Here is a 26,833-nt window from a genome sequence, read left to right on the forward strand (position 1 = left end):
TTTGGGGGGTGCAGGGCTGTTGACTGGGGTAGGGGTAGCCAGGTGGAAAGCAAGGCCAGCTATGCAAAAATGCTTCTTGAAATTCTCAATTATTATGGATTTATCGGTGGTGACAGTGTTTCCTAGCCTCAGTGCAGTGGGCAGCTGGGAGGAGGTGCTCTTATTCTCCATGGACTTTACAGTGTCCCAGAACTTTTTGGAGTTTGTGCTACAGGATGCAAATTTCTGTTTGAAAAAGCTAGCCTTTGCTTTCCTAACTGCCTGTGTATATTGGTTTCGAACTTCCCTGAATAGTTGCATATCGCGGGGGCTATTCGATGCTAATGCAGTACGCCACAGGATGTTTTTGTGCTGGTCAAGGGCAGTCAGGTCTGGAGTGAACCAAGGGCTATATCTGTTCCTGGTTCTACATTTTATGAATGGAGCATGCTTATGTAAGGTCGTGAGGAAAGCACTTTTAAAGAATAACCAGGCATCCTCTACTGTCGGAATGAGGTCAATATCCTTCCAAGTCGATTAGAAAGGCCTGCTCGCTGAAGTGTTTTAGGGAGCGTTTGACAGTGATGAGGGGTGGTGGTTTGACCGCAGACCCATTACGGACACAGGGAATGAGGCAGTGATCACTGAGATCCTGGTTGAAGACAGCAGAGGTGTATTTGGAGGGCAGGTTGGTTAGGATGATATCTATGAGGTTGCCCATGTTTACGGATTTGGGGTTGTACCTGGTAGGTTCATTGATTAATTTGTGTGAGATTGAGGGCATCAAGCTTAGATTGTAGGATGGCCAGGGTGTTAAACAGCACGAGTTCTGAAGATAGATGGGGGGCAATCAATTCACATATGGTGTCCAGGGCACAGCTGGGGGAAGAAGGTGGTCTATAGTAAGCCTGCAACGGTGAGAGACTTGTTTCTGGAAAGGTGGATTTTTAAAAGTAGAAGCTCAAATTGTTTGGGCTCAGACCTGGATAGTAAGACAGAACTCTGCGGGCTATCTCTGCAGTAGATTGCAACTCCACCCCCTTTGGCAGTTCTATCTTGTCAGAAAATGTTATAGTTAGAGATGGAAATTTCAGGGTTTTTGGTGGTCTTCCTAAGCCAGGATTCAGACACGTCTAGTACATCAGGGTTGTCAGTGTGCTAAAGAAGTGAATAAAACAAACATAGGGAGGAGGCTTCTAATGTTAACATGCATGAAACCAAGGCTTTTACGGTTACAGTAGTCAACAAATGAGAGCGCCTGGGGAATGGGAGTGGAGCTAGGCACTGCAGGGCCTGGGTTAACCTCTACATCACCAGAGGAACAGAGGAGGAGTAGGATAAGGTTATGGTTAAAGGCTATAAGAACTGGTCATTTAGTACGTTCGGAACAGAGAGTAAAAGGAGCAGGTTTCTGGGCACGGTAGAACAGATTCAATGCATAATGTACAGACAAGGGTATGGTAGGATGTGAATACAGTGGAGATAAACCTATGCATTGAGTGACGATGAGAGAGATATTGTCTCTAGAAACATCCTTTAAACCAGGTGAGGTCACCGCATGTGTGGGAGGTGGAACTAAAGGGTTTACTAAGGTGTATTGAGCAGGGCTAGAGGCTCTACAATGAAATAACGCAATAATTACTAACCAAAACAGCAATGGACAAGGCATATTGACATTAGGGAGAGACATGCGTAGCCGAGTGATCATTGGATCCAGTGAGTAGCTGGGCGAGCTGGAGACACGGCGATTCAGACAGCTAATCCAGAGTATGGTACCTCTGTATCTGATAGAGAATTGACTATGTGAGGTGCGGCAGTGGGAAGGGTCAAGATTCTCACCATACACCATTATATAGATGGATTTCAGAATTAACCTGGAAGAATATGATGAGTAATTTGTGTGGATGGAGGCCTATGTACTGGCCCAGACAATATTACAGTAAATGAGATATGGGTAAATTAAGCTATAGTATAGAGTTAGGAAGCAAGCCTGATGAACCAAACCACTAATCTTTCTGAAGATACCAACAGATTTCCTCACTTTGCTGCTGACAAATTGAATATGATCTTTCCATTTAACTTTTCATCAATTAGAACTCTAAGGAATCTAGTGAATGTGACTTTTTTCATTTCATTCCCACCAATTGAGATTCTGGCTCTTTTTCTTTACAATATTTCTTATTCTTGCTAGTGAATACAATGAAGTTAGATTTTTTTTTTAACATTTTGAAGATTGAATTGTTTATCTGTAACCATTCAGAAAATTGGGCCATGCCTGAGTTGGCTTCATTAATTAGTTCATAAAAATGGCTGTGTGATGATAAAATCTAATTGGTATCATCAGCAAAGAGAATGGGAAGTACGGTAGAAGACACAGTAGGAAGGTCTTTGGATAACAAAGTTGATGAGCTTAGGATTTCTTTCCAGAGAGACATCGCGGCCTGTAACATACCTTGTTTCACGGAAACATGGCTCTTTCAGGATACTCTGTCAGTCTGTAAAGACAGCAGGATTCTCAGTACATTGCGCAGACAGGAATCTCTCCGGGAAGTAGAAGTGCGGAGGGGTGTGTTTCATGATTAACGACTTATGGTGTAATTCTAGGAACATACAGGAACTCAAGTCCTTTTGTTCACTTGATCTAGAATTCCTCTCAATCAAATGCCGACCGTATTATCTCCCAAGAGAATTCTCCTCTGTCATTGCCACGGCCGTTTACATCCCCCCTCAAGCCGATACCACGACGTCCCTCAAAGAACTTCATTGGACTTTATGCAAACTGGAAACCACATATCCTGAGGCTGCATTTATTGTAGCTGGGGATTTTAATAAAGCAAATCTGAGGACTAGGCAGCCAAAGTTCTATCAACATATTGACTGTACTACTCGCGCTGCTAAGACTCTTGACCATTGCTATTCAAACTTCTGGAACGCTTACAAGGCCCTCCCCCACCCTCCTTTCGGCAAATCTGACCACAACTCCATCTGGCTCCTCCTTCCTATAGGCAGAAACTCAAACAGGAATACCCGTGCTTTGAACTATTCAATGCTGGTCTGACCAAGCAGAATCCACGCTTCAGGATTGTTTTGATCACATGGACTGGGATATGTTTCAGGTAGCTTGCGGAAATAATCTAGACGCATACACGGATACGGTGACTAAGTTTATAAGGAAGTGTATAGGACATGTAGTACCCACTGTGACTATTAAAACCTACCCTAACCAGAAACCGTGGATAGATGGTAGCATTTGCGCGAAACTGAAAGCGCAAACCACCTCATTTAACCATGGCAAGGTGACTGGGAATATGGCAGAATATAAACAGTGTAGTTATTCACTCCGCAAGGCAATCAAACAAGCTAAATGTCAGTATAGAGAAAGTGGAGTCGCAATTCAACGGCTCAGACACGAGTCGTATATGGCAGGGACTACAGGCAATTAGGGACTACAAAAGGAAAACCAGCCACGTCGCAGAGACCGACGTCTTGCTTCCGGACAGTCTAAACACATTCTTCACATTCTTTGAGGATAACAAAGTGGCACCAATGCGGCCCTCTACCAAGGACTGTGGGCTCTCCTTCTTGGTGGCCGACGTGAGTAAAACATTTAAACGTGTTAACCCTCGCAAGGCTGCCGGCCCAGACGGCATCCCTAGCTGCATCTTCAGAGCATGCACAGACCAGCTGGCTGGTGTGTTTACGGGCATATTAAATCTCTCCCTATCCCAGTCTGCTGTCCCCACATGCTTCAAGATGGCCACCATTGTTCCTGTACCCAAGGCAAAGGTCACTGAACTTAATGGCTATCGCCCCGTAGCACTCACCTCTGTCATCATGAAGTGCTTCGAGAGACTAGTCAAGGATCATATCACCTCTACCTTACCTGCCACCCTAGACCCACTTCAATTTGCTTACCGCCCCAATAGATCCACAGGCGACGCAATCGCCATCACTATGCACACTGCCCTATCCCATCTGGACAAGAGGAATACCTATGTAAGAATGCTGTTTATTGACTATAGCTCAGTATTCAACACCATAGTACCCTCCAAGCTCATCATTAAGCTTGAGGCCCTAGGTCTGAACCCCGTCCTGTGCAACTGGGTCCTGGACTTGCTGACGGGCCGCCCCCAGATGGTGAATGTAGGAAACATCACCTCCACTCTGCTGATCCTCAACACTGGGGCCCCACAAGGGTGCGTGCTCAGCCCACTCCTGTACTCCCTGTTCACCCATGACTGCGTGGCCAAGCACGCCTCCAACTCAATTATCAAGTTTGCAGACGACACAACAGTAGTAGGCTTGATTACCAATGATGACAAGACAGCCTACAGGGAGGAGGTAAGGACTCTGGGAGTGTGGTGCCTGGAAAACAACCTCTCACTCAACGTCAACAAAACAAAGGAGATGATCGTGGACTTCAGGAAACAGCAGAGGGTGCACACCCCCCTATCTACATCGACGGGACCGCAGTGGAGAAGGTGGAAAGCTTTAAGTTCCTTGGCGTATACATCACTGATAAACTGAAATGGACTACCCACACAGACAGTGTGGTGAAAAAGGCACAGCAGAGCCTCTTCAACCTCAGGAGGCTAAAGAAATGTGGCTTGTCACCTAAAACCCTCACAAACCTTTACAGATGCACAATTGAAAGCATCCTGTCGGGCTGTATCATCGCCTGGTACGGCAACTGCACCGCCCGCAATCGCAAGGCTCTCCACAGGGTGGAGCATTGCGAAGAGCATTGCGAAGAGCTGCTGGCAAAACGCACAAAAGTGCTGTTTGAATGAATGCGTACGAGCCTGCTGCTGCCTACCATCGCTCAGTCAGACTGCTCTATCAAATATCAAATCATAGACTTAATTATAACATAATAACACACAGAAATACGAGCCATTTGTCATTAATATGGTAGAATCCGGAAACTATCATTTCGAAAACAAAACGTTTATTCTTTCAGTGAAATACGGAACCGTTCCGTATTTTATCTAACGGGTGGCATCCATAAGTCTAAATATTCCTGTTACATTGCACAACCTTCAATGTTATGTCATAATTACGTAACATTCTGGCAAATTAGTTCGCAACGAGCCAGGCGGCCCAAACTGTTGCATATACCCTGACTCTGCGTGCAATGAACGCACGAGAAGTGACACAATTTCACCTGGTTAATATTTCTTGCTAACCTGGATTTCTTTTAGCTAAATATGCAGGTTTAAAAATATATACTTCGGTGTATTGATTTAAGAAAGGCATTGATGTTTATGGTTAGATACACGTTGGAGCAACGACCGTCCTTTTTCGCACTGCATCGATTATATGCAACGCAGGACACGCTAGATAAACTAGTAATATCATCAACCATGTGTAGTCAACTAGTGATTATGATTGATTGATTGATTTTTATAAGATAAGTTTAATGCTAGCTAGCAACTTACCTTGGCTTCTTACTGCATTCGTGTAACAGGCAGGTTCCTCGTGGAGTACAATGTAAGGCAGGTGGGTTAGAGCGTTGGACTAGTTAACCGTAAGGTTGCAAGATTGAATCCCCGAGCTGACAGGTAAAAATCTGTCGTTCTGCCCCTGAACAAGGCAGTTAACCCACCGTTCCTAGGCCGTCATTGAAAATAAGAATGTGTTCTTAACTGCCTTGCCAAGTTAAATAAAGGTGTAAAAAAAAATCGGCGTCCAAATTTCCGATTGTTATGAAAACTTGAAATCGGCCCTAATTAATCGGCCATTCCGATTAATCGGTCGACCTCTAGTGCCGTCACAGACTGGACTTCCCTGGTTGCCTGACTTTGCTGAGACCCCTGTCACCATTTGATACTGCTCAGATGAGGCATGACAAACAATTAACTTGGTGTACATTCATACATTATATTATCCAAGAATAGAATCAATGGTTCAATAATTTAAATGACCATTATTCCCAGATCCCAGACTGTAGACTACCCATGAACTCAAGATGGAACTTTGTATCCATTCATTGATTGTTATAATATACTGTAAAATTCACCTGAGCTCCGTAGACTGGTCGTCCCTGGTTGTCTGACCCTGCTGGGACATCTGTCACCATCTGATACTGCTAAGACATGATGAGAATAGTGTTGTGTCCTAACTGTGCACCATGACAGTGAAGCCTCTAGAGCTGTTTATTATTGTCAGTGTGAAAAGTAGGGAATTACCTAGGGAAACTGACAGATCAATAACATTTCATTGCTGCTGTATACTGACTGTTGGGGGGAAAATAATATCTTAACGTTAGTCAACTTTTGGCTAGCTCTAATGGTACATCAACTGGCGAAAACGAGCCAAGTTAATTTACTTCTGTTGAAACGAGACAAAACAAAAGCTAGAAAACATTTTTGCACAACAGCTGTTAGATATTGCTACCTGACAGGTAGCTAGGCTGAACTGGATGTGGTAGCTACTAGCTAGCTAGATAGCTTGCAAGCTAGCTAAGTTAGTTCATTCACTTCAGACAGAACTTCAGTCGAGAGGGGATGAAACATTAGCTAACATTACATGTCAGTTACAGTAGTAGCTCAGCTCTGGGAATAAATACTTTTTTTTCTGTTAGGTCAAAAAGCAGTTACCTTGCCAGCTACATCAGTCAAATAAAGAGTAGACAGTTTCTGCTCTGCTTGCTTTTACAACTAAGAAAAAAAAGTACAACACACACATACAACAGCTGCCTCTGTTCGCATGCTTTGTTGTCTCCGCACGGTCCTAAATCCAGCTGGTTAAAACCACCAAACAGCCTACCCGACCACTCTGAGTCGTCCGCATGGTCCTAAAGCACACCGATGCCGCTTTTTGTATCACAATGCAATGCTAAAACTGGGGGGTAACAAAAATGCAATTTCAGAATGAGGGGGGTCATGTCCCCCCCGTTCCCAGTGAAAGTTGCACCCCTGGTACTATATATGTAATGAAAATAAATAATTCTGCTCCTCTCCCTGTTGGCTACAACTTCCAATACCATCATCTCCATGTTTGTGTACATAGGAGGGTGCTCTGGACCTGCTGAATGAACTGAAGAGCTTCAACATGACGCTGAAACTTCTGCAGGTAGAGGACCAGGAATATCCTGTTATGTATTATTTAGGTGTACAGAAGTTTAATATTTTAGGCTATTTTAGGAATACAGTGCAGTCAGTGCAATTTCCCCACAAACAGGGAATGGATTATATAGTTATGCCTACTCCAAAAGTGTGAACTCATTATAAAAGTGTAAACTCATTATTTCAAGGATCACATGCAACAAACCATTCTCTCCGCTGAATAGGAAACGAGGATCGGCATGTCTGTGAATGGAATCAGGAAGCACTGCACAGACGACGAGGTCGTTTCCCTGGCCAAGATCCTCATCAAGGACTGGAAGAGACTGCTGGGTAGGATTGTAGGAGACTGTCTTTTAGAAAGTGGAGCTGTCTGGAGTTGTGTTTTACAGTATACACAGTATGTAGAGACATCATTTTCAACCCTCTTTGCCCCCTAGATGCTGCACGTACTCAGAGTACTGAGAGGCCCAATGAGATGAAGAATGGGGTTGACTCCAACAAATCCACAGCGTCTCCAGTCAGGTCCCCGTTAGAGAAAGACACCAGGTAGGTGCATACACACACACTCACTCAAACCATTGCCTGCGTGTGAAGGCAAAAATGTAAACATAGAAAAGGGGAAGATACGGTATCTGGTGTGGTCTGTGTTTTTTTGCTATAGTCACAAGAGGCTGGATGTTTCTGATTCAGATCCTGAATCTGAAAAGGAAGAATACTCTGACAAACGGCAAAAAGAGAAGCACAATGTTGAACACAAAAAAGATGAGAGAGCTGTTGACCTAAAAAAGGAGCGAAATACAGAGGCATTCAAAAACAAACGGCATGCAGAACAATCCAAAAATGGAAAACATACAGAAGATGCCAGAAAAGAAAGACATGTAGAACACTTAGAAGAACCCAAAAAGGAGAGACACTTCGAAAAATCCAGAAAAGAAAGACATGTACCTATACATGAAACAAAAAATGAAAGACATGTGCAAGAACCCAAGAAAAAAAGTTATCTCGAAGAACCCAAAAATGAGAGCCACACAGACGAACCCAGAAGGGAGCGTTTCGCAGATGAACTGAGAAAGGAAAGACACACAGAGGAACGCAGAAAGGAGATACCAATGTACGAACCCCGACAAGAGAGACCTGTTGAAAACCACAGACGAGGGTTTGAGAGGTGAGAGATGCCTCTGTTAATTTGATTCCATACAGTCTAGAGAGGTCAAAGGCTGGGCCTCAGGGATGTGTTGTGTTTTCAGGAGAAGCGTCTTGGATGATCTTTACCCCGCTTGTTACTCTCCTCCTCGCCCCCCCCGACCACCCCGCCTTCCTCCCCCTGTCAGACGTATGTCTGGGGAGGTGAATAAAGGGGTGAAAAAAGAGGTGAAGAAGGAGAGAGAGAGGTCAGGATGGTTAGATACTCTGGTGTCTACGCATGGAACTTTTCTGAGAACACTGTATTACTTTCAGATGCTTTGGTGCATTACTGAATGATGAGTGGTTTGTACAGATATAAGGGTATAGTTTGAGATGTTTATATTGGACGCCCTTGAGATGGATTGCACACTAACCTTGTTGTTTAACTGACTTGTTCATACAGCATACCACTGGGCACACCACGTCATTTCAACGTGGAAATGTGGGTAATATTTGGTGGAGACGTTGATCATTGAGATTTAAAACTTTATTCACCCACTCAAAAAGTCAGCCGGAAGTTTGTTGAATTACTAATGCGTTATCACTATGCTTGCAACCATCTAAAAGCATATCTCAATTCCAATGGGAAAACAATGTTAGATTGGTTTAGTTCTCATTTAAATGCGTTATCAGTGTGCTTTCAACCATTTTAAAAGCACAACAAAGTTCAAAAGGTGAAAACAATGTCAGGTATTTATAAAACAACTTCATGTTTTATCACTGTGCTTCATCTAATTGCACTACCAAATTACCTGGATTGCAGTTGAGATAACATTACAAGTACATAGTGCAAGTGTTCAATGCTGTAGAGATTCTGCACAGATTATTATAGCAATTGTGAAGACCTCCACAGAACTGCAACCTTTGCACGCTATCTTGAACATGCACACTTTCTATGATTACATAAGAAGACATTTATAGTTACAGTAGGCTAGCCTCAACATGTGGCCATAGATGTGTTACTCATCGTAGCCCTTTCATGCAGTCAAATGACCTAGTGGCCACATGGAATGTTATTAATATTTTTCATAATTTCAAAATTAATAAACAAATAGAATTATATATACGGTGTTTCAATGTCAAACGGGTTTGTTATATTTCTGTGATGTAATATTGGGATGCAAACAATTTTTTTTTAGACATTTTATACATCTACAGTTGAAGTCGGAAGTTTACATACACCTTAGCCAAATACATTTAAACTCAGTTTTTCACAATTCCTGATATTTAATCCAAGTAAAAATTCCCTGTCTTAGGTCAGTTAGGATCACCACTTTATGTTAAGAATGTGAAATGTCAGAATAATAGTGTAGAGAGTGATTTATTTCAGCTTGTATTTCTTTCATCACATTCCCGGTGGGTCAGAAGTTTAGGGTCAGAGTCAGGGCTTTGTGATGGCCACTCCAACACCTGACTTTGTTGTCCGTAAGCCATTTTGCCACAATTTGGAAGTATGCTTGGGGTCATTGTCCATTTGGAAGACCCATTTGCGACCAAGCTTTAACTTCCTGACTGATGTCTTGAGATATTGCTTCAATATATCCACATAATTTTCTTTCCTCATGATGCCATCTATTTTGTGAAGTGCCCCAGTCCCTCCTGCAGCAAAGCACCCCTACAACATGATGCTGCCACCCACGTGCTTCACGGTTGGGATGGTGTTCTTCGGCTTGCAAGCTTCTCCCTTTTTCCTCCAAACATAACGATGGTCATTATGGCCAAACAGTTCTATCTTTGTTTCATCAGACCAGAGGACATTTCTCCAAAAAGTACTATCTTTTTCCCCATGTGCAGTTGCAAACCGTAGTCTGGCTTTTTTTATGGTGGTTTTGGAGCAGTGGCTTCTTGCTGAGCGACCTTTGAAGTTATGTCGATATAGGACTCGTTTTACTGTGGATATAGATACTTTTGTACAGGTTTCCTCCAGCATCTTTACAAGGTCCTTTGCTGTTGTTTTGGGATTGATTTGCACTTATCGCACCAAAGTACATTTATTTCTAGAAGACAGAACGCATATCCTTCCTGAGCGGTGTGACGGCTGGGTGGTCCCATGGTGTTTATACTTGCGTACTATTGTTTGTACAGATGAACCTGGTACCTTCAGGCGTTTGGAAATTGCTCCCAAGGATAAACCAGACTTGTTTGAGGTTTCCAATTTTTTTCCTGAGGTCTTGGCTGATTTCTTTWGATTTTCCCATGATATCAAGCAAAGAGGCCCTGAGTTTGAAGGTAGGCCTTGAAATACATCCAGAAGTACACCTCCAATTGACTCAAATGATGTGAATTAGCCTATCAGAAGCTTCTAAAGCCATGACATCATTTTCTGGAATTTTCCAAGCTGTTTAGAGGCACAGTCAACTTAGTGTATGTAAACTTCTGACCCACTAGAATTGTGATACAGTGAAATAAGCTGTCTGTAAACAATTGTCGGAAAAATGACTCGTGTCATGCACGAAGTAGATTCCCTAACCGACTTGCCAAAACTATAGTTTGTTAACACTAAATTTGTGTAGTGGTTGAAAAACAAGTTTTAATGACTCCAAACTAAGTGTATGTAAACTTCCGACTTCAACTGTATATATCTGACATGGTACAGGTGTCTTATTTTTTTAAGCCCATAACCATGTGTGTGAGGTGTATACCTTTGTTTCAAAGTAGATTTGAAACACTCTGTGTGACCCTGTTTTGCCCACTGCAGTAAAACGGTTGAATAAATACTGTTACTTTAGTTTGTATTACAAAAGTCATATTGAATTGTTTGGTTGTCAACACAATCAAATATCAACATTTAAATGATATATAACGCTTGGATAGTTTCATCTAAGCCACTGGCCTAATCCTATTCTTTAACTTTTTATTTAGTTGGAGACAAAATGTCTTAACTGTATTGCAAAAGTGATCTTGAATCGTTTGATTGTCAACTCAACCAAATATCAACATTTGAACATCAACATGTGTATTTTGTGCCACTGACTTAGTCTGGCTTTATTTCCAGTTTGTTTACAAATGAATAATTGATATGTTAGATTAATTTCTCAATTTCAACCAAGAATCAACGTTAAAGAATACAACTAAATCAGTTTGTGCCCAGTGGGTAGTGACTTGAAGAGTGACTTACCCAGCACCCACTTCTGCATGGTGCACAGTGTGATCATGGTAAATTATGCATGCTTTCCTTAATCATTCGATTTGTGCTAGTTGTATTAGTTCTGGATAGATTTTTTTCTTCTCAGATTTCATTTGGAATATTTCGATTTCCATTCAGGAGAGATTCTTCAGACACTCTGTCTCCTTCTCATCCTCGTCCCACCCCTCCGTCCAGACGTCCCTCAGTGAAGGGGAAGAAAGAGAGGTCAGAGGGCATGCTGTTTGTGAATAGACTGAGTTGTGTACTATGGTCCATAGTTTGTGTTCGATCATCACCTACCTCTGTTTTATCAGACACAGTGAAAACTGCCCTGAAATCCCTGTTTCACTCTTTGTTTTGTTATCATAGGTTAAACATTATACAGCACAGCAAAGTCAAAAACATTGCAACTATGTGCATGTTCTTCCTTTTTTGGTGAAAACTGTCAGCGATACACAGAAAATGACTAAAGTTTTCAGAATCGCAATGGATTATTTAGTTTGTTGGTTTTTCATTTAGGAAAAAAGATCCTCCTGACCCTAATTCCCCGCTTCCTCCTCTTCATCCTCATCCTTCTATGCCCACTGCAGCAGAGGTCAAGAAGGAGAGGTTAGAGTCAGCTTCTCTTCTGTCGTAATCTAGATTTATTTCATAAGACATATTGGACTACAGTATATATTGTGCTTCCTGTATTATACTTATGTTAAAAATGTGTATTTTATTCTACTTTATGTTCGTTCGTATTCGTATCTTTTATTACTTCTTATTGTTGTTGCATTGTCGAGAAGCAACCTGCAAGCAGTGATGAAAAAGTACGTAATTGTCGTACTTGTCTAAAAGTAAAGATACTTTAATAGAAAATGACTCAAGTAAAAGTCACCCAGTAAAATACTACTTGAGTAAAAGTCTTAAGTATATTTAAAACCAAATACTTTAAGTATCAAAGTAAATGTAATTGCAAAAATATACTAAAGTATATTTACTTGGGGTGGCAGGTAACTTAGTGGTTAGAGCGTTGGGCCAGTAACCGAAATGTTGCTAGATCGAATCCCTGAGCTGACAAGGTAAAAATCTGTCGTTCTGCCCCTGAACAAGGCAGTTAACCCACTGTTCCCCGGTAGGCAATCATTGTAAATAAGAATTTGTTCTTAACTGACTTGGCTAGTTAAATAAATAAAACAGTTATCAAAAGTTGAATTATACATTATCCTAAATTATCTTATATTAAGCAAACCAGACAGCACCAATTAAAAATAATAATAATTTAACAGATACCCAGGGGCACACTCCAACACTCAGACATGTGAAGCTATTGTATTTATTGAGTCTGCCAGATCAGAGGCAGTAGAGATGACCAGGGATGTTCTCTTGATAAGTGTGTGAATTGGACCATTTGGCTGTCCTCCTAAGCATTCAAAATGTAATTACTTTTGGGTGTCAAAGAAAATGTATGTAGTAAAAAGTATATAATTTTCTTTAGGAATGTAGTGAAGTAAAAGTAACAGTTGTCAAAAATATAAATAGTAAAGTACAGATACCCTCAAACTACTTAAGTAGTACTTTAAAGTATTTTTACTTAAGTACTTTACACCACTGCCTGCAAGTAAGCGTTTCGTTGGATGGTGCATGTGTATTCCCTATATACGACTAATAAAACTTGAAACATGAGTTTGCTACTATAGTATTGATAGTAATGATGAATAGTAGTGATTGAAAATAATATTTTACATTTAGAAAAGAGCCTCTGCGGATTTCTGTGGTTCGAAAAGAGCCTCCGGACCCCAATGCTCCATTTGCTCCTCTTCCTCTCCATCTCCATCCTCCCCCTCATATGAAGCGCCCGTCAGTGGAAGTCAAAAAGGAGAGGTCGCTGTGATGTTGCATGTTTTTTTTTTTTTGTGTGGTTACTTTTGAGTGTCAGCGATGTTTGTTCTCTGTGACATTGTTGAACTGCTCCTATTGACAGATATGCTTAATGGATTCTATTCATTTCGATACAATGCATTTTTTTGTTTCAAACATCACTTTCTTTGCTGTTTGCTACCCAGAGAAGAGTCATCAGATTACAAACCCGTTTCTCTGAAGGTGACGCCCTCTGACCATGTGAAAAAAGATAGGTCTGGGATCTGTAAATTATACTACCTCATTCATGTTGAGTGTGCTCAATTGTGTTTAGCCTTTTCAGTACATGTTCCTAATATCATGATAAATATAGTACTCAACAGTCAGTTAATAGTGCCTGTTATATAGTGCCTTCGGAAAGTATCCAGACCCCTTGACTTTTACACATTTTGTTAGGTTACGGCCTTATTTTAAATCAATTAAATAGTTTTTTTCTCTCATCAATCTACCCCATAATGATGAAGCAAAAACGAGTTTAGAAATGTTTGCTAATTTTTTAAGAATAAAAAAATATATCAGAATTCAGACCCTTAACTCAGTACTTTGTTGAAGCACCTTTGGCAGGGATTACAGCCTCGAGTCTTTTTGGGTATGACGCTACAAGCTTTGCACACCTGTATTTGGGGAGTTTCTCCCAGTATTCTCTGCGGATCCCCTCAAACTCTGTCAGGTTGGATGGGGAGCGTTGCTGCACAGCTATTTTCAGGTCTCTCCAGAGACGTTCAATCGGGTTCAAGTCTGGGCTCTGACTGAGCCACACAAGGACATTTAGAGACTTGTCCCGAAGCCACTCCTGCGTTGTCTTGGCTTTGTGCTTAGGGTCGTTGTCCTGATGGAAGGTGAACCTTCACCCCAGTCTGAGGTCCTGAGCGCTCTGGAGCAGGTTTTCATCAAGGATCTCTCTGTACTTTGCTTCGTTCATCTTTACCTCGATCCTGACTAGTCTCCCAGTCCCTGCCGCTGAATGGCTGGATGGTGCCAGGTGTCCTCCAGACGTGAGCTCTGTCAGAGTGAACATCGGGTTCTTGGTCACCTCCCTGATCAAGGCCCTTCTACCCCGAATGCTCAGTTTGGCCAGGCGGCCAGCTCTAGGGAGAGTCTTGGTGGTTCCAAACTTCTTCCATTTAAGAATGATGGAGGCCACTGTGTTCCTGGGGACCTTCAATGCTGCAGAAATGTTTTTGTATCCTTCCCCAGATCTGTGCCTCGACACAATCCTGTCTCAGAGCTCTACGGACAATTCCTTTGACCTCATGGCTTGTTTTTTGCTCTGACATGCACTGTCCACTGCAGGACCTTATATAGACCGGTGTGTGCCTTTCCAAATCATGTCCAATCAATTGAATTTACCACAAGTGGACTCCAATCAAGTTGTAGAAACATCTCAAGGATGATCAATGGAAACAGGATGCACCTGAGCTCAATTTCGAGTCTCATAGCAAAGGGTCTGAATAGGTATTTTTGTTTTTAAGTTTGCAAACATTTCTCAAACCTGTTTTCGCTTTGCCATTATGGGGTATTCTGTGTAGATTTCTGAGGAAATTGTTTTATTTAATCCATTTTAGAATAAGGCTGTAACAAAACAAAATGTGGAAAAAGTCAAGGGGTCTGAATACTTTCCGAAGGCACTGTATTTATCATGACATTCTGTAAATGCGGATGATGATAATGATGTAATTTTGTTAAATTAGATTAAGATTATTATGACAACAGTTGCAAAGCACTGCTAACCGTTCTCCATTTGCAGAAAAGACTCCGATAGCAAAGTGCCCAAAAAAACATCTGTTGATGCCAAGAAAGAAAGGTTGGCAAGCCATAGTCCACAGGTGCATGCATAATTATACACTGCATGTGGGCCTATGTGCTTGTTTAAATTGAATCCCACTGACATGAGTTGTGGTTGTGTATTTTGTGATATTAGAGAATTGTTTGTTAACCCCTTCATTGGAGCAGAGGTCTTCATTAGGGAAATAATATATGTATATTTGTCAGTGCTTTGCCACCTTGTCATCTAGTCTGCCCTCTGCTGGTGAGGCTGTTTGATCAAGCATGCCTGCTCCCTGACTGCTGTGTGCTTTTTGCCAATCAGCTATGGCTGCAATACATGCAAATGTTACATACATACAAATGTTTCCTGTTTCAGAAAGGATTTGTCAGATTCCAAACCAAAACCTGCTAAAAGGCAGAGTCTGGACTCCTCAGATTCCAATCCAAAACGTTCTAAAAGGCCAAGTCTGGATGGCAAGAAAGACAGGTCTGCATAAGCAGGATCATATTCTGTACACAATAATTGGTGGATGTAGTGAACTTCACTCTAAAAACACTTATTGACCTCACTTTTAAACCTGTATGATGTGAACTTTGAAGGAAAATAATTAAAGAAATATTTGAATTTGTAAAGCTCTTTTCACACACCCAAGGCACTGAAAAAAAAGTATTATAATAAAAGCAGAAAACAATCAATGCTATATACAGGTGTCGTCCGATCCGGTGAACAGAATTAACATAGGTCATTGAAAGCTTTTGTGAACAGCTCAGTTATTTAGCTGTGCCTTAAGCAAGGCCAGAAGCTGCAGCCCTGACAGTGACTGGAAGCTGGAAGTGCGTTCCACAGCCGAGAAGCCGCGCCACTGAAAACCCTGTCACCCATAGTTGTTTTGTCTGCTGTGGTACTGCTGAAGGGATATGGACCTGTAGGAGCGAAGGGAGTGTGAGGTCAGACCGATAGTTGGGTCCAGAGTTGTGGATAGCTTGGTAGATGTGGATTCTAAAGTCAATGTGTGAGCATATGCGGAGCCAGTGGAGGTTGAACAGCACTGGAGTGATGTGCTCATGGGGGAGTTGTGGGTGAGGACACATGCAGCACAGTTCTGGACATATTGTAGCCTTCTTAGGCACGTGTCAGATTTGGTATTACAATAGTCCAGACGGGATAAGATAAAGGTGTGGATGAGTTGCTCAGCTGGAGGCTGTAAAAGTATAGGTCGTAACCTGGCAATGTTCCATAGATGGAAAAATGTAACTTTGGAAACACTTTGGTGTGGGCCTAAAACGAGAGCTGACTGTCAAATATCACATCCAGATTGCAAACCTCACTGGAGGGGAGGACCTTGACACCATCAATATTGAGACTGTAGCTGCCTATTTAGTCGATGATGCGAGTGCCAATCAGGACGACCTCTGTCTTTTTGCAGTTTAACTGCAGGAAACGCCGCTGCATCCACACTTTGATGTCCTACAGGCAACTGACGAGGAATGCAGTGGCATTGGAAGTGTTTGTGGAGATATACAGCTGAGTGTCATCAGCATAAAAGTTAAAGCCCAGTCCATGTTTCCCAGTAGCAGCATGTAGATCCAAAACAGTAGTTGCCCTAGGACCGAGCCTTCAGGGACCCCCCTGGCGGATCAGTGATCTTAGGACCTGAATCAGTCCAGGACAGTGTCTGACAGGCCCAGTAGCTTCTCCATGCGGTCCAGCAGAATGGCATGGCTGACCGTATTAAATGCTGCACTGAGGTCCAGCAGTATGAGGATGCTGGCAGCCCCAGAGTCTGCATTCATGAGGAAGTCATTGGTGACCCTTACCAAGGCAGTATCTGTGTCTGAAACCAGACTGGAAGGGCTCGAGTAGGTTGTGAGTGGCAAGATGTTGTTGGAGTTGGCTAGACATAGCACGTTTGAGGAGCTTACTCAGGAAGGGCAGGTTGGAGATAGGCCTGTAGTTCTGGAGGTTGTCAGGGTCAGATCCAGGCTTTTTAAGTACTGTTGTGACTGTGGCGAGTTTGAGCTGTGGAGGGACACATCCAGTGGTGAGGGACTTGTTAATGATTGTCTGTGAAAAAAAGGCTCCAGAGCAGGTAACTAGGTCTTGACAAATGAGGTGGGGATAGGGTAAAGTGAGCAAGTGATGAGCCTTATTGTTCTAACCAGCTTGGTTACATCAGCTGCAGTGACTGTGGTGAACATGGAGAACCTTGACTCAGGGAGCGTAGGACTGTGTAGATCAACTACAGGGGCTGGAGAGGACAGGATGGTGTCATTGATGTTTTCAATTTTGCTTTGGAAGAAGCGAAGGTATTGATTGCACCGTTCTGGGGAGGCTGAGGTAGCAGAGTTGTTCACAGGTTTAAGGAGCTTGCTCACAGTAGAGAACAGTACCTGGGAGTTACCACTGCTGTTGCTGATCAGTTGGGAGTAGTAGTAGTAAAATGGTCAAATGAAAGTAAAAACAGGATATAATTTAAAGCTTTACCTCGTCACTCTCAATATCTAACACTCACTCAGATGAACAGACAGCAGTGTCACAAGGTGACATGTTTTCCTCTCTCTCTCGTTGTTGTAGAAAGGACTCCACTGACTCCAAGCCCAGCCATTCTGTGAAACGTCATTCGACTGACTCCAAATCAGACAGGTAGGTACCGGCTCTCTTTCAGATTCAATACTATGACTGACACTTCTCTGGTCATTACTGCTAAATGCCATAATACGTTGCCATGAGCTACCCAGTGGGCGAAGTACATCCGTCAGCATCTAGTTTTAATTGATATTCGATTGAATAGCCAAATTATGTGACATCAATATGAAATCTACATAACAAGCGAAAAGTGGTGGGAAAAGTACTCAATTGTCATACTTAAGTAAATGCTAGTAGATTTTTTTAGACAGACGGGCACACTCCAACACTCACATAATTTACAAAATGCAGTATTTGTGTTTAGTTAGTCCGCCAGATCAGAGGCAGTAGGGATGACAACGCATTATAAGTGTGTGAATTGGACCATTATTCTGTCCTGCCTGAGCAAGTACTTTTTGGTACCAGGGAAAATGTATGTTAAAAGTGCTTATTTTATTTAGGGATGTAGTGGATTAAGTTGCCAAAAATATACTTAACAAAAATCTAAAAGCAACATGTAAAGTGTTGGCCCCATGTTTCATGAGCTGAAATAAAAGATCCCAGAAATGTTCCATATACACAAAAAGCTTATTTCCCTCAAATTCTGTGCGCAAATTTGTTTACATCCCTGTTAGTGAGCATTTCTCCTTTGCCAAGATAATCCATCCTCTTGACATGTGACATATCAAGAAGTAATGATCATTACACAGGTGCACCTTGTGCTGGGGACAATAGAAGGCCACTCTAAAATATGCAGTTTTGTCACATAACACAATGCCACAGATGTCTGAAGTTTTGAGGGAGCGTGCAATTGGCATGCTGACTGCAGGAATGTCCACCAGAGCTGTTGCCAGATAATTGAATGTTCATTTCTCTACCATAAGCCACCTCAAGTCATTTTAGAGAATTTGGCAGTACAACAAACTAGCCTCACAACCACAGACCAAGTCTCACCATGTGAGCCCAAGACCTCCACATCCGGTTTCTTCACCTGCAGGATTGTCTGAGACCAGCCACCCGGACAGCTGATTAAACTGTGGGTTTGCACAACCGAAGAATTTCTGCACAGAAACTCTCGGGGAAGCTCATCTGCGTGCTCGTCGTCCTCACCAAGGTCTTCACCTGACTGCAGTTCGGCAACGTAACTGACTTCAGTGGCAAATGCTCACCTTCGATGGTCACTGGCACGCGGGAGAAGTGTGCCCTTCACGGCTGAATTCCGGTTTCAACTGTACCGGGCAGATGGCAGACAGCGTGTATGGCATTGTGTGGGTGAGCGGTTTGCTGATGTCAACGTTGTGAACAGAGTGCCCCGTGGTGGTGGTGGGTTTATGGTATGGGCAGGCACAAGCTACGGACAACGGACACAATTGCATTTTATCAATGACCGTGACGAGATTCTGAGGCCTATTGTCGTGCCATTCATCTGCCGCCATCACCTCGTGTTTCAGCATGATAATGCACGGCCCCATGTTGCAAGGATCTGTACACAATTCCTGGAAGCTGAAAATGTCCCAGTTCTTCCTTGGCCTACATACTCACCAGACACTCACCATTTGAGCATGTTTGGGATGCTCTGGATCGATGTGTACGAAAGCGGGTTCCATTTCCCGCCAATATCCAGCAACTTCACACAGCCATTAAAGAGGAGTGGGACAACATTCCACAGGCCACACAACATTCCACAGGCCACAATCAACTCTATGCGAAGGAGATGTGTCCCGCTGCATGAAGCAAATGATTGCCACACCAGATACTGAATTGTTTTCTGATCTACTCTCCAACATTTCTTTAAAGGTATATGTGACCAACAGATGCGTATCTGTATTCCTAGTCATGTGAAATCCATAGATTAGGGCCTAATTTATTCATTTCAATTGACATATTTCCTTAGATGAACTGTAACTCAGTAAAATATTTTGAATTGTTGCATGTTGCATTTATATTTTTGTTCAGTGTATAAATAGTAAAGTATAAATACCACCAAAAAACGACTTATGTATTTTTACTTAAAGAAAAACTCAAAATGCAGAAAATGCTGTATTTTGAAAAAAGCAGCATCATATGATGCAAAAACCATCATATGGGCTAGATTTCTTAGTCCATTGTTGATCTAGACCCAAAATAGTTTGTATGTCAGCAATCAAGTTTTCAAGATACGTAACTTGAAAAATACAATAATCAGGCATCTTGATTGCTGACATACAAACTATTTTGGGTCTACATCAACAATGGACTAAGAAATCTAGCCTGTATGAAGGTTTTTGCATCATATGATGCTGCGTTTTGCAACTTTCAAAATACAGCAATCTTGCGTCATATGAAGCAAAATGCATTTCTGCATTTTGAAAGTTCTGTAACTTGATTTGCTCTTTTCTGAATTGCTCTATTCTGAAACCAATCTTGCCTGTATGATGCATTTTGTGTCATATTATGACTATTAAATATTATATAAAAATATTTTGGGACTATATCAACAATTGACTAATGAAACAAATACTAAAAGACACATTTTGGGGTGGAGTTTTCCTTCAAGTACTTTACACCACTGCAAGCGAGCCATGTCATTGCATTTTAGTTKAAATTTGGATGAAAAAAAGTGTACTTTTTCCACATTCTTGACAAAGTTGTCACATGGATTTTTTATTTTATTTGTTGAAATTACATTGAATCAATCAGTGGGTAGTAACCCCCTTTTCTCACTTTCAAATCATTCCTCATTTACTACCTCTCTTTAGGAGGGACTCTGTGGATTCCAAGACTAGCAACTCACCCTCAGCTAAGAAGCTCTCTAGCGAGACGTAAGAGGGCCCCTTTCTTATGCAGATAGAAAAGCACATTTCCATTCCTTATTTATTTTACTGCTTCATTAAGGCCTTTTTATTTATTGCATAATGGAGCACATTAAGATAAGGATGTTAGTTCACTCCATTGCTTTTTCTGTCTCTGTGTTTGTTTCAGGAAAGAATTTCATGGCTCCAAGTCCTCTCACCCTGGCCCTCTGCAGAGAAAGTCCTCAACGGACAGTATTGAACGGTACCCTTTTTAACTGGAAAATACTATCTACTGTACTACTGAAATCAATATGGATCAGATTTTAAACTCTTGATTAACGTATATGCTATCTGGCTTGTGTAAACGATGACCAGGAGAGGGAAACCAGAGATGCCAAAGATCCCCTCCACCCCCACCAGTCCCATGTCCCCCTCCTTCAGCTCAGCAGGGGTTCCCCTGTCCCCTTGCCTTGCCACTGGAGAAACCATCAGGGACAAGTGCATCGAGATGCTGGCTGCTGCTCTACGTACAGATGGTGGGGAAAAGACCAGCCACTAACTGAATGACTCGGAGTACAAGTACAGACACTCACAGAGATAAAAGAGATCAATCTACACATTAAGTGACTCATTCAATGCACATTCATTCACACATACAGTACAGTATGGAAATTACTAATGGTTACATTACACACAGCTTGATAGATTTTGTAGATGAAAAGGAGGAAACGTAATATCCTCAGTTTTATCTCCTCAGACAACTTCAAAGAATTTGGGACAAACTGTGACTCCATGGCAGCAGAGATTGAAGATCATATCCTTTTAAATCTGCATGTGTTTCTGAAGTATTTTACCAATTTGGGTTGGTTTCAGGTTGCAGTGTGTTTGCAGAGCTGCCATTTGCTCTCTTAGCTTTGAATATAACAAATGTTATATTTGTTTGATCTTTTATTGTCACCGTTAGATATTTCAGTCAGACGGTGATGAAAGCTTCCTTAACTATCCTCCGCTGCACATATTTACACAGAGATGGGATCCACAGATATGAAGTATAAAAACAGGGTGCGGAGCCGCATCAGCAACCTGAAGGACCCCAAAAACCCTGGACTGCGGAGGAACGTCCTGGCTGGAGGCATCGAGCTGAGACGCTTCGCCATCATGTCTGCTGAGGTACTGTAAACTTCTGTCATATCAACCCATGACCCACCCTTGCCTCAAACATATTCCTAAGATGTTGTATCAAAGAGAGAGAGTCAAGAAAGTCAAGCACCTACCAAAATATTGAGTAGAGTAGACAAATTTCCCTCAGAGATTTCGTCTATCCAACTACATTTGAAGTCGGAAGTTTACATACACTTACGTTGGAGTCATTAACTCGTTTTTTCAACCACTCCACAAATTTCTTGTTAATAAACTATAGTTTTGGCAAGTCGGTTAGGACATTTACTTTGTGCATGACACAAGTAATTTTTCCAACAATTGTTTACAGATTATTTCACTTATAATGCAATGTATCACAATTCCAGTGGGTCAGAAGTTTACATACACTAAGTTGACTGTGCCTTTAAACAGCTTGGAAAATTCCAGAAAATGGTGTCATGGCTTTAGAAGCTTCTGATAGGCTATTTGACATCATTTGAGTCAATTGAAGGTGTACTTCTGGATGTATCAAGGCCTACCTTCAAACTCAGTGCCTCTTTGCTTGACATCATGGGAAAATCAAAAGAAATCAGCAAAGACCTCAGAAAAAAATTGTAGACCTCCACAAGTCTGGTTCATCCTTGGGAGCAATTTCCAAACGCCTGAAGGTACCACGTTCATCTGTACAAACAAGAGTATGCAAGTATAAACACCATGGGACCACGCAGCAGTCAGGAGGCACTGGTGCGCTTCACAAAATAGGTAGCTACATGAGGGAGGACAATTATGTGGATATATTGAAGCAACATCTCAAGACATCGGTCAGGAAGTTAAAGCTTGGTCGCAAATGTGTCTTCCAAATGGACAATGACCCCAAGCATACTTCCAAAGTTGTGGCAAAATGGCTTAAGGACAACAAAGTCAAGGTATTGGAGTGGCCATCACAAAGCCCTGACCTCAATCCCATAGAAAGTTGGGGGCAGAACTGAAAAAGTGTGTTCGAGCAAGGAGGCCTACAAACCTGACTCAGTTACACCAGCTCTGTCAGGAGGAATGGGCCAAAATTCACCCAACTTATTGTGGGAAGCTTGTGGATGGCTACCCGAAACGTTTGACCCAAGTTAAACAATTTTAAGGCAATGCTACCAAATACTAATTGAGTGTATGTAAACTTCTGATCCACTGGGAATGTGATGAAAGAAATAAAACATTAAATAAATCATTCTCCCTACTATTATTCTGACATTTCACATTCTTCAAATAAAGTAGTGATCCTAACTGACCTAAAACAATTTTTACTGGGATTAAATGTCAGGAATTGTGAAAAACTGAGTTGAAATGTAGTTGGCTAAGGTGTATGTAAACTTCCGACTTCAACTCTATCTATCTATCTAGGAGATGGCTAGTGATGAGCTGAAGCAGCTCAGGAACAATCTGACTAAGGAGGCCATTAGGGAACACCAGCTGTCCAAAACCAGCGGTACCATTTCTGACCTGTTTCAGTGCAGCAAGTGCAACAAAAAGAACTGCACCTACAACCAGGTAAACATACCATACTCTGCATACACACCCTATTCTGCTTATTACCAAGTATATACTGTATTTTACTTAAACAGATACACACGGCTCACTGCACTGAAAACATACATATGCTCTACATACTGACCCAATATCAGTTTTATTTTGTTCGCTCTACCAGTTCCAGTTCCATTTTACACAGTGAGATACAGTGGATACAGCCTATGCTGTTGTATGAAAGCTGCCTTCGTATTTCTTGGGGTGTGTGTGTAGATGCAGACCCGCAGCGCTGATGAGCCTATGACTACTTTTGTTCTGTGTAACGAGTGCGGGAACCGCTGGAAGGTGAGACATTTCCCTCACCAGTTCAGATAAAGCCCAGCACATACAGTGGTGTCTCTGAGGCATAACAATGGTCCACAGACATAAATAATCTATACATTTACTAATATTAATTTGTTTTCTATTCCAGTTCTGCTGATGTGGCCCAGCTCCAATGACGATGTTGCAGACCACATTTTTCTATGAAGGGTTATAATGTTTCGCAATGAGTAATTTTACAAAAATGAATACTTACGATTTATAATTGACTTTTTAAGATGGGCTCCCGAGTGGCGCAGCGGTCTAAGGCACTGCATCTCATTGCAAGAGGCGTCACTACAGTTCCTGGTTCAATTCCAGGCTGTATCACATCCGGCCGTGATTGGGAGTCCCATAGGGCGGCGCACAATTGGCTCAGCGTCATCCGGGTTTGGCCGGGGTAGGCCGTCATTGTAAATAAGAATTTGTTCTTAACTGACTTGCCTAGTTAAATAAAGTTTACATTTAAAAAATAATGATAAATTAATGGGAGTTGAAAACATTTGTGTAAGAGACTTGTTGAGAGTCTCCAGATTGATGGCTGTGTCATTTAATCTGTCCTAGTTGAACACAGGTAATTCAATGGTGCTGAGGAGATGCCTTTTATGAATTTCACAGACAACAAAAATGCATCTTAAAGTTTTGGGGTATATTCTATTTAAATCTGCAAAGACCACAGAACAAATCAGAAATACAGTATGAAAGCTTTTCATGCAACCCATTTCAATTAAGACATATTTATTGTTAATATCTCAAGCCCCAACTGAGGTTTTATTGTCACCGTTTGGTCTTCAGTTTGGGCTTCAGGGAATAATATAATTCATTTTTCTAGATAAGTTAAAGACCAAAAAACAATTTGTCATTTGTGGGTTTCGCTCTGACATTTCAAAGAGCAGCTAAAATGTCTATAAATATTTATGAATAAGTGGAGTTGGTTATTTTCATATGTATTGCTTTGCAGCATAATTGAATGAGTAAACAGTATTGAAATTATGCTAATTTATCAAATTATGTAATTGTCAAATTGTGTTTGAATAACAGGTGAAATGGAATGTCAATATACTGTACCACTAAGTGGCGAGGAAGAAAAATGTATCCTGTAACAGCACCCACTTGCAAATGACATATCATTTAGAGAGTGAATGTTATTTACAGTACCAGTCAAAAGTTTGGACACACCTACTCATTCAAGGGTTTTTCTTTACGTTTGCTATTTTCTACATTGTAGAATAATAGTGAAGACATCAAATCTATGAAATAACACATATGGAATCATGTAGTAAACCAAAAAAATATAAACATTTAGTAGCCACCCTTTGCCTTGATGACAGCTTAGCACACTTGGCATTCTCTCAACCAGCTTCATGAGGTAGTCACCTGGAATGCATTTTAATTAACAGCCGTGCCTTGGTAATTTGTTTAATTTGTTTCCTTCTTAATGTCTTTGAGCCAATCAGTTGTGTTGTGACAAGAAGGTCAGTCAAAACTTTGAAAGTTTCTTCAAGTGCAGTCACAATAACCATCAAGCGCTATGATGAACCTGGCTCTCATGAGGACCGCCACAGGAAAGGAAGACCCCAGAGTTACCTCTGCTGCAGAGGATAAGTTCATTAGAGTTAACTGCACCTCAGATTGCAGCCCAAATAAATGCTTCAGAGTTCAAGTAACAGACACATCTCAAAATCAACTGTTCATAGGAGACTGCATTAATCAGGCCTTAGTGGTCGAATTGCTGCAAAGAAACGACTACTAAAGGACACCAATAAAAAGAGACTTGCTTGGGCCAAGAAACAGACATTAGACTGGTGGAAATCTGTCTTTTGGTCTGATGAATCAATTTTTGAGATTTTTGGTTCCAGACGCAGAGTAGGTGAACGGATGATCTCTGCATGTGTGTTTCCCACTGTGAAGCATGGAGGTGGGATGGTGTGGGGTGCTTTGCTGATGACACTGAGATTTATTTAGATTTCAAGGCACACTTAAACAGCATGGCTACCACAGCATTCTGCAGTGATGCCCCATCCCATCTGGTTTGCGCTTGTTTTTCAACAGAACAATGATCCAACACACCTTCAGGTTGTGTAAGGGATATTTGACCAAGAAGGAGTGATGGAGTGCTGCATCAGATGACCTGGCCTCCACAATCACCCGACCTCAACCCAATTGAGATGGTTTGTGATGAGTTGGACCGCAGAGTGAAGGAAAAGCAGCCAACAAGTGCTCAGCATATGTGGGAACTCCTTCAAGACTGTTGGAAAAGCATTCCATGTGAAGCTGGTTGAGAGAATGCCAAGTGTGCAAAGCGGTCATCAAGGCAGAGTGGCTACTTTAAGGAATCTAAAATATATTTTGATTTGTTTACACTTTTTTGGTTACTACATGATTCCATATGTGTTATTTCATAGTTTTGATGTCTTCACTATTATTCTACAATGTAGAATATAGTAAAAAATAAAGAAAAATCCTTGAATCAGTAGGTATGTCCAAACTATTGACTGGTACTGTATAATGAGGGTTACATGGAGAGAAATGGACCTCTGAAATGAAAATGGATAGCCCTTCAGCAAAATATATTTTACTTAACACTTAAAAAAAAACAAGTGACCCTCCCCTATACCCAAAATAATAATTAAAGTATAAAGTGAATAGCAGAGAACATGTCTACCGTTTACCCTCACTTCTTGGACAGAACAGAGCTTTAGATATGCAGTTTTAGAAACTTTTCTTTGTGCTTTAACCATGGCATCGCAGGAATTTTGATAGCTCACAGGGCTGCAGGTTGTGGGTTCGCAGACCACCATGGACAAGAGTAGGGGTGGAAAGATCTCCTTCATAGTAAAAACATTGCATGAATCTATCAAAAGAATTGCATTTTATAGACATTTTACACATTAGCAGAATCTTTAATACCACACAAATTACCGAGCTAGGCCTATGTGTTCATCTTATCATATTTCTCCAATGCCAAATCAGTGTGTCTTGTTTGCAATGAATATAATAATAACAATAATAATTAAATCTGAGATATCCTTTGGAATCTGAGGATGGTACTTTCAAAAGGCAGGCCTACCTTTCCAACCCAGACAAAGTAGGCCTACCAATGCAGAAAAATGTAAGCTTTACATGCTGGCTACTCTTCTTCCTTGGCTCAACCCAATGAGAGAAGGTCACAAGTGTTTCCCTAAAAGCTGCCTATGTTTAAACATATTCTATTGTACAGAAAGTGAATCACTTAATCAATTGATTGTGACAGAATTAGATTACTTCCCAAGCAAAGTAAATGTTGTCTCCTGGGCTATAGAAGGTTGTAGATCAGCCTCTGAATGTTAAATAAACTAAACAATGATATCCCCACATGCATCGGAGTCACTTCTTTCTCGTGTATTTT

The 26,833-nt window shown here is 41.5% G+C and overlaps 1 protein-coding gene across 14 annotated transcripts in view; it reads left to right on the forward strand.

Moving 5' to 3' along the window:
• LOC111965318 (transcription elongation factor A protein 3) overlaps positions 1-26,799 on the forward strand; it is a 36,519-nt gene extending 9,720 nt beyond the window's left edge. Inside the window, exons 2-21 of one of the 14 annotated variants that reach the window (XM_070444076.1) lie at positions 6,991-7,053; positions 7,271-7,376; positions 7,484-7,592; positions 7,708-8,211; positions 8,294-8,437; positions 11,497-11,583; positions 11,878-11,967; positions 13,093-13,224; positions 13,407-13,475; positions 15,008-15,064; positions 15,404-15,514; positions 17,603-17,671; positions 20,392-20,454; positions 20,615-20,689; positions 20,803-20,963; positions 21,185-21,240; positions 21,442-21,597; positions 22,963-23,109; positions 23,359-23,430; positions 23,558-26,799. In XM_070444076.1, coding sequence (XP_070300177.1) covers positions 6,991-7,053; positions 7,271-7,376; positions 7,484-7,592; positions 7,708-8,211; positions 8,294-8,437; positions 11,497-11,583; positions 11,878-11,967; positions 13,093-13,224; positions 13,407-13,475; positions 15,008-15,064; positions 15,404-15,514; positions 17,603-17,671; positions 20,392-20,454; positions 20,615-20,689; positions 20,803-20,963; positions 21,185-21,240; positions 21,442-21,597; positions 22,963-23,109; positions 23,359-23,430; positions 23,558-23,566 — 2,280 coding nt within the window. In that variant the 3' untranslated portion in view covers positions 23,567-26,799. The remainder of the gene's footprint in view (positions 1-6,990; positions 7,054-7,270; positions 7,377-7,483; positions 7,593-7,707; positions 8,212-8,293; positions 8,438-11,496; positions 11,584-11,877; positions 11,968-13,092; positions 13,225-13,406; positions 13,476-15,007; positions 15,065-15,403; positions 15,515-17,602; positions 17,672-20,391; positions 20,455-20,614; positions 20,690-20,802; positions 20,964-21,184; positions 21,241-21,441; positions 21,598-22,962; positions 23,110-23,358; positions 23,431-23,557) is intronic. The other 13 variants (XM_070444078.1, XM_070444077.1, XM_070444079.1 and 10 more) reach the window with 13 other exon arrangements.
• Positions 26,800-26,833: the final 34 nt, after the last annotated feature.

This window comes from Salvelinus sp. IW2-2015, linkage group LG6.1 (assembly GCF_002910315.2).
Source record: "Salvelinus sp. IW2-2015 linkage group LG6.1, ASM291031v2, whole genome shotgun sequence".
Taxonomy (NCBI): Eukaryota; Metazoa; Chordata; class Actinopteri; order Salmoniformes; family Salmonidae; genus Salvelinus; species Salvelinus sp. IW2-2015.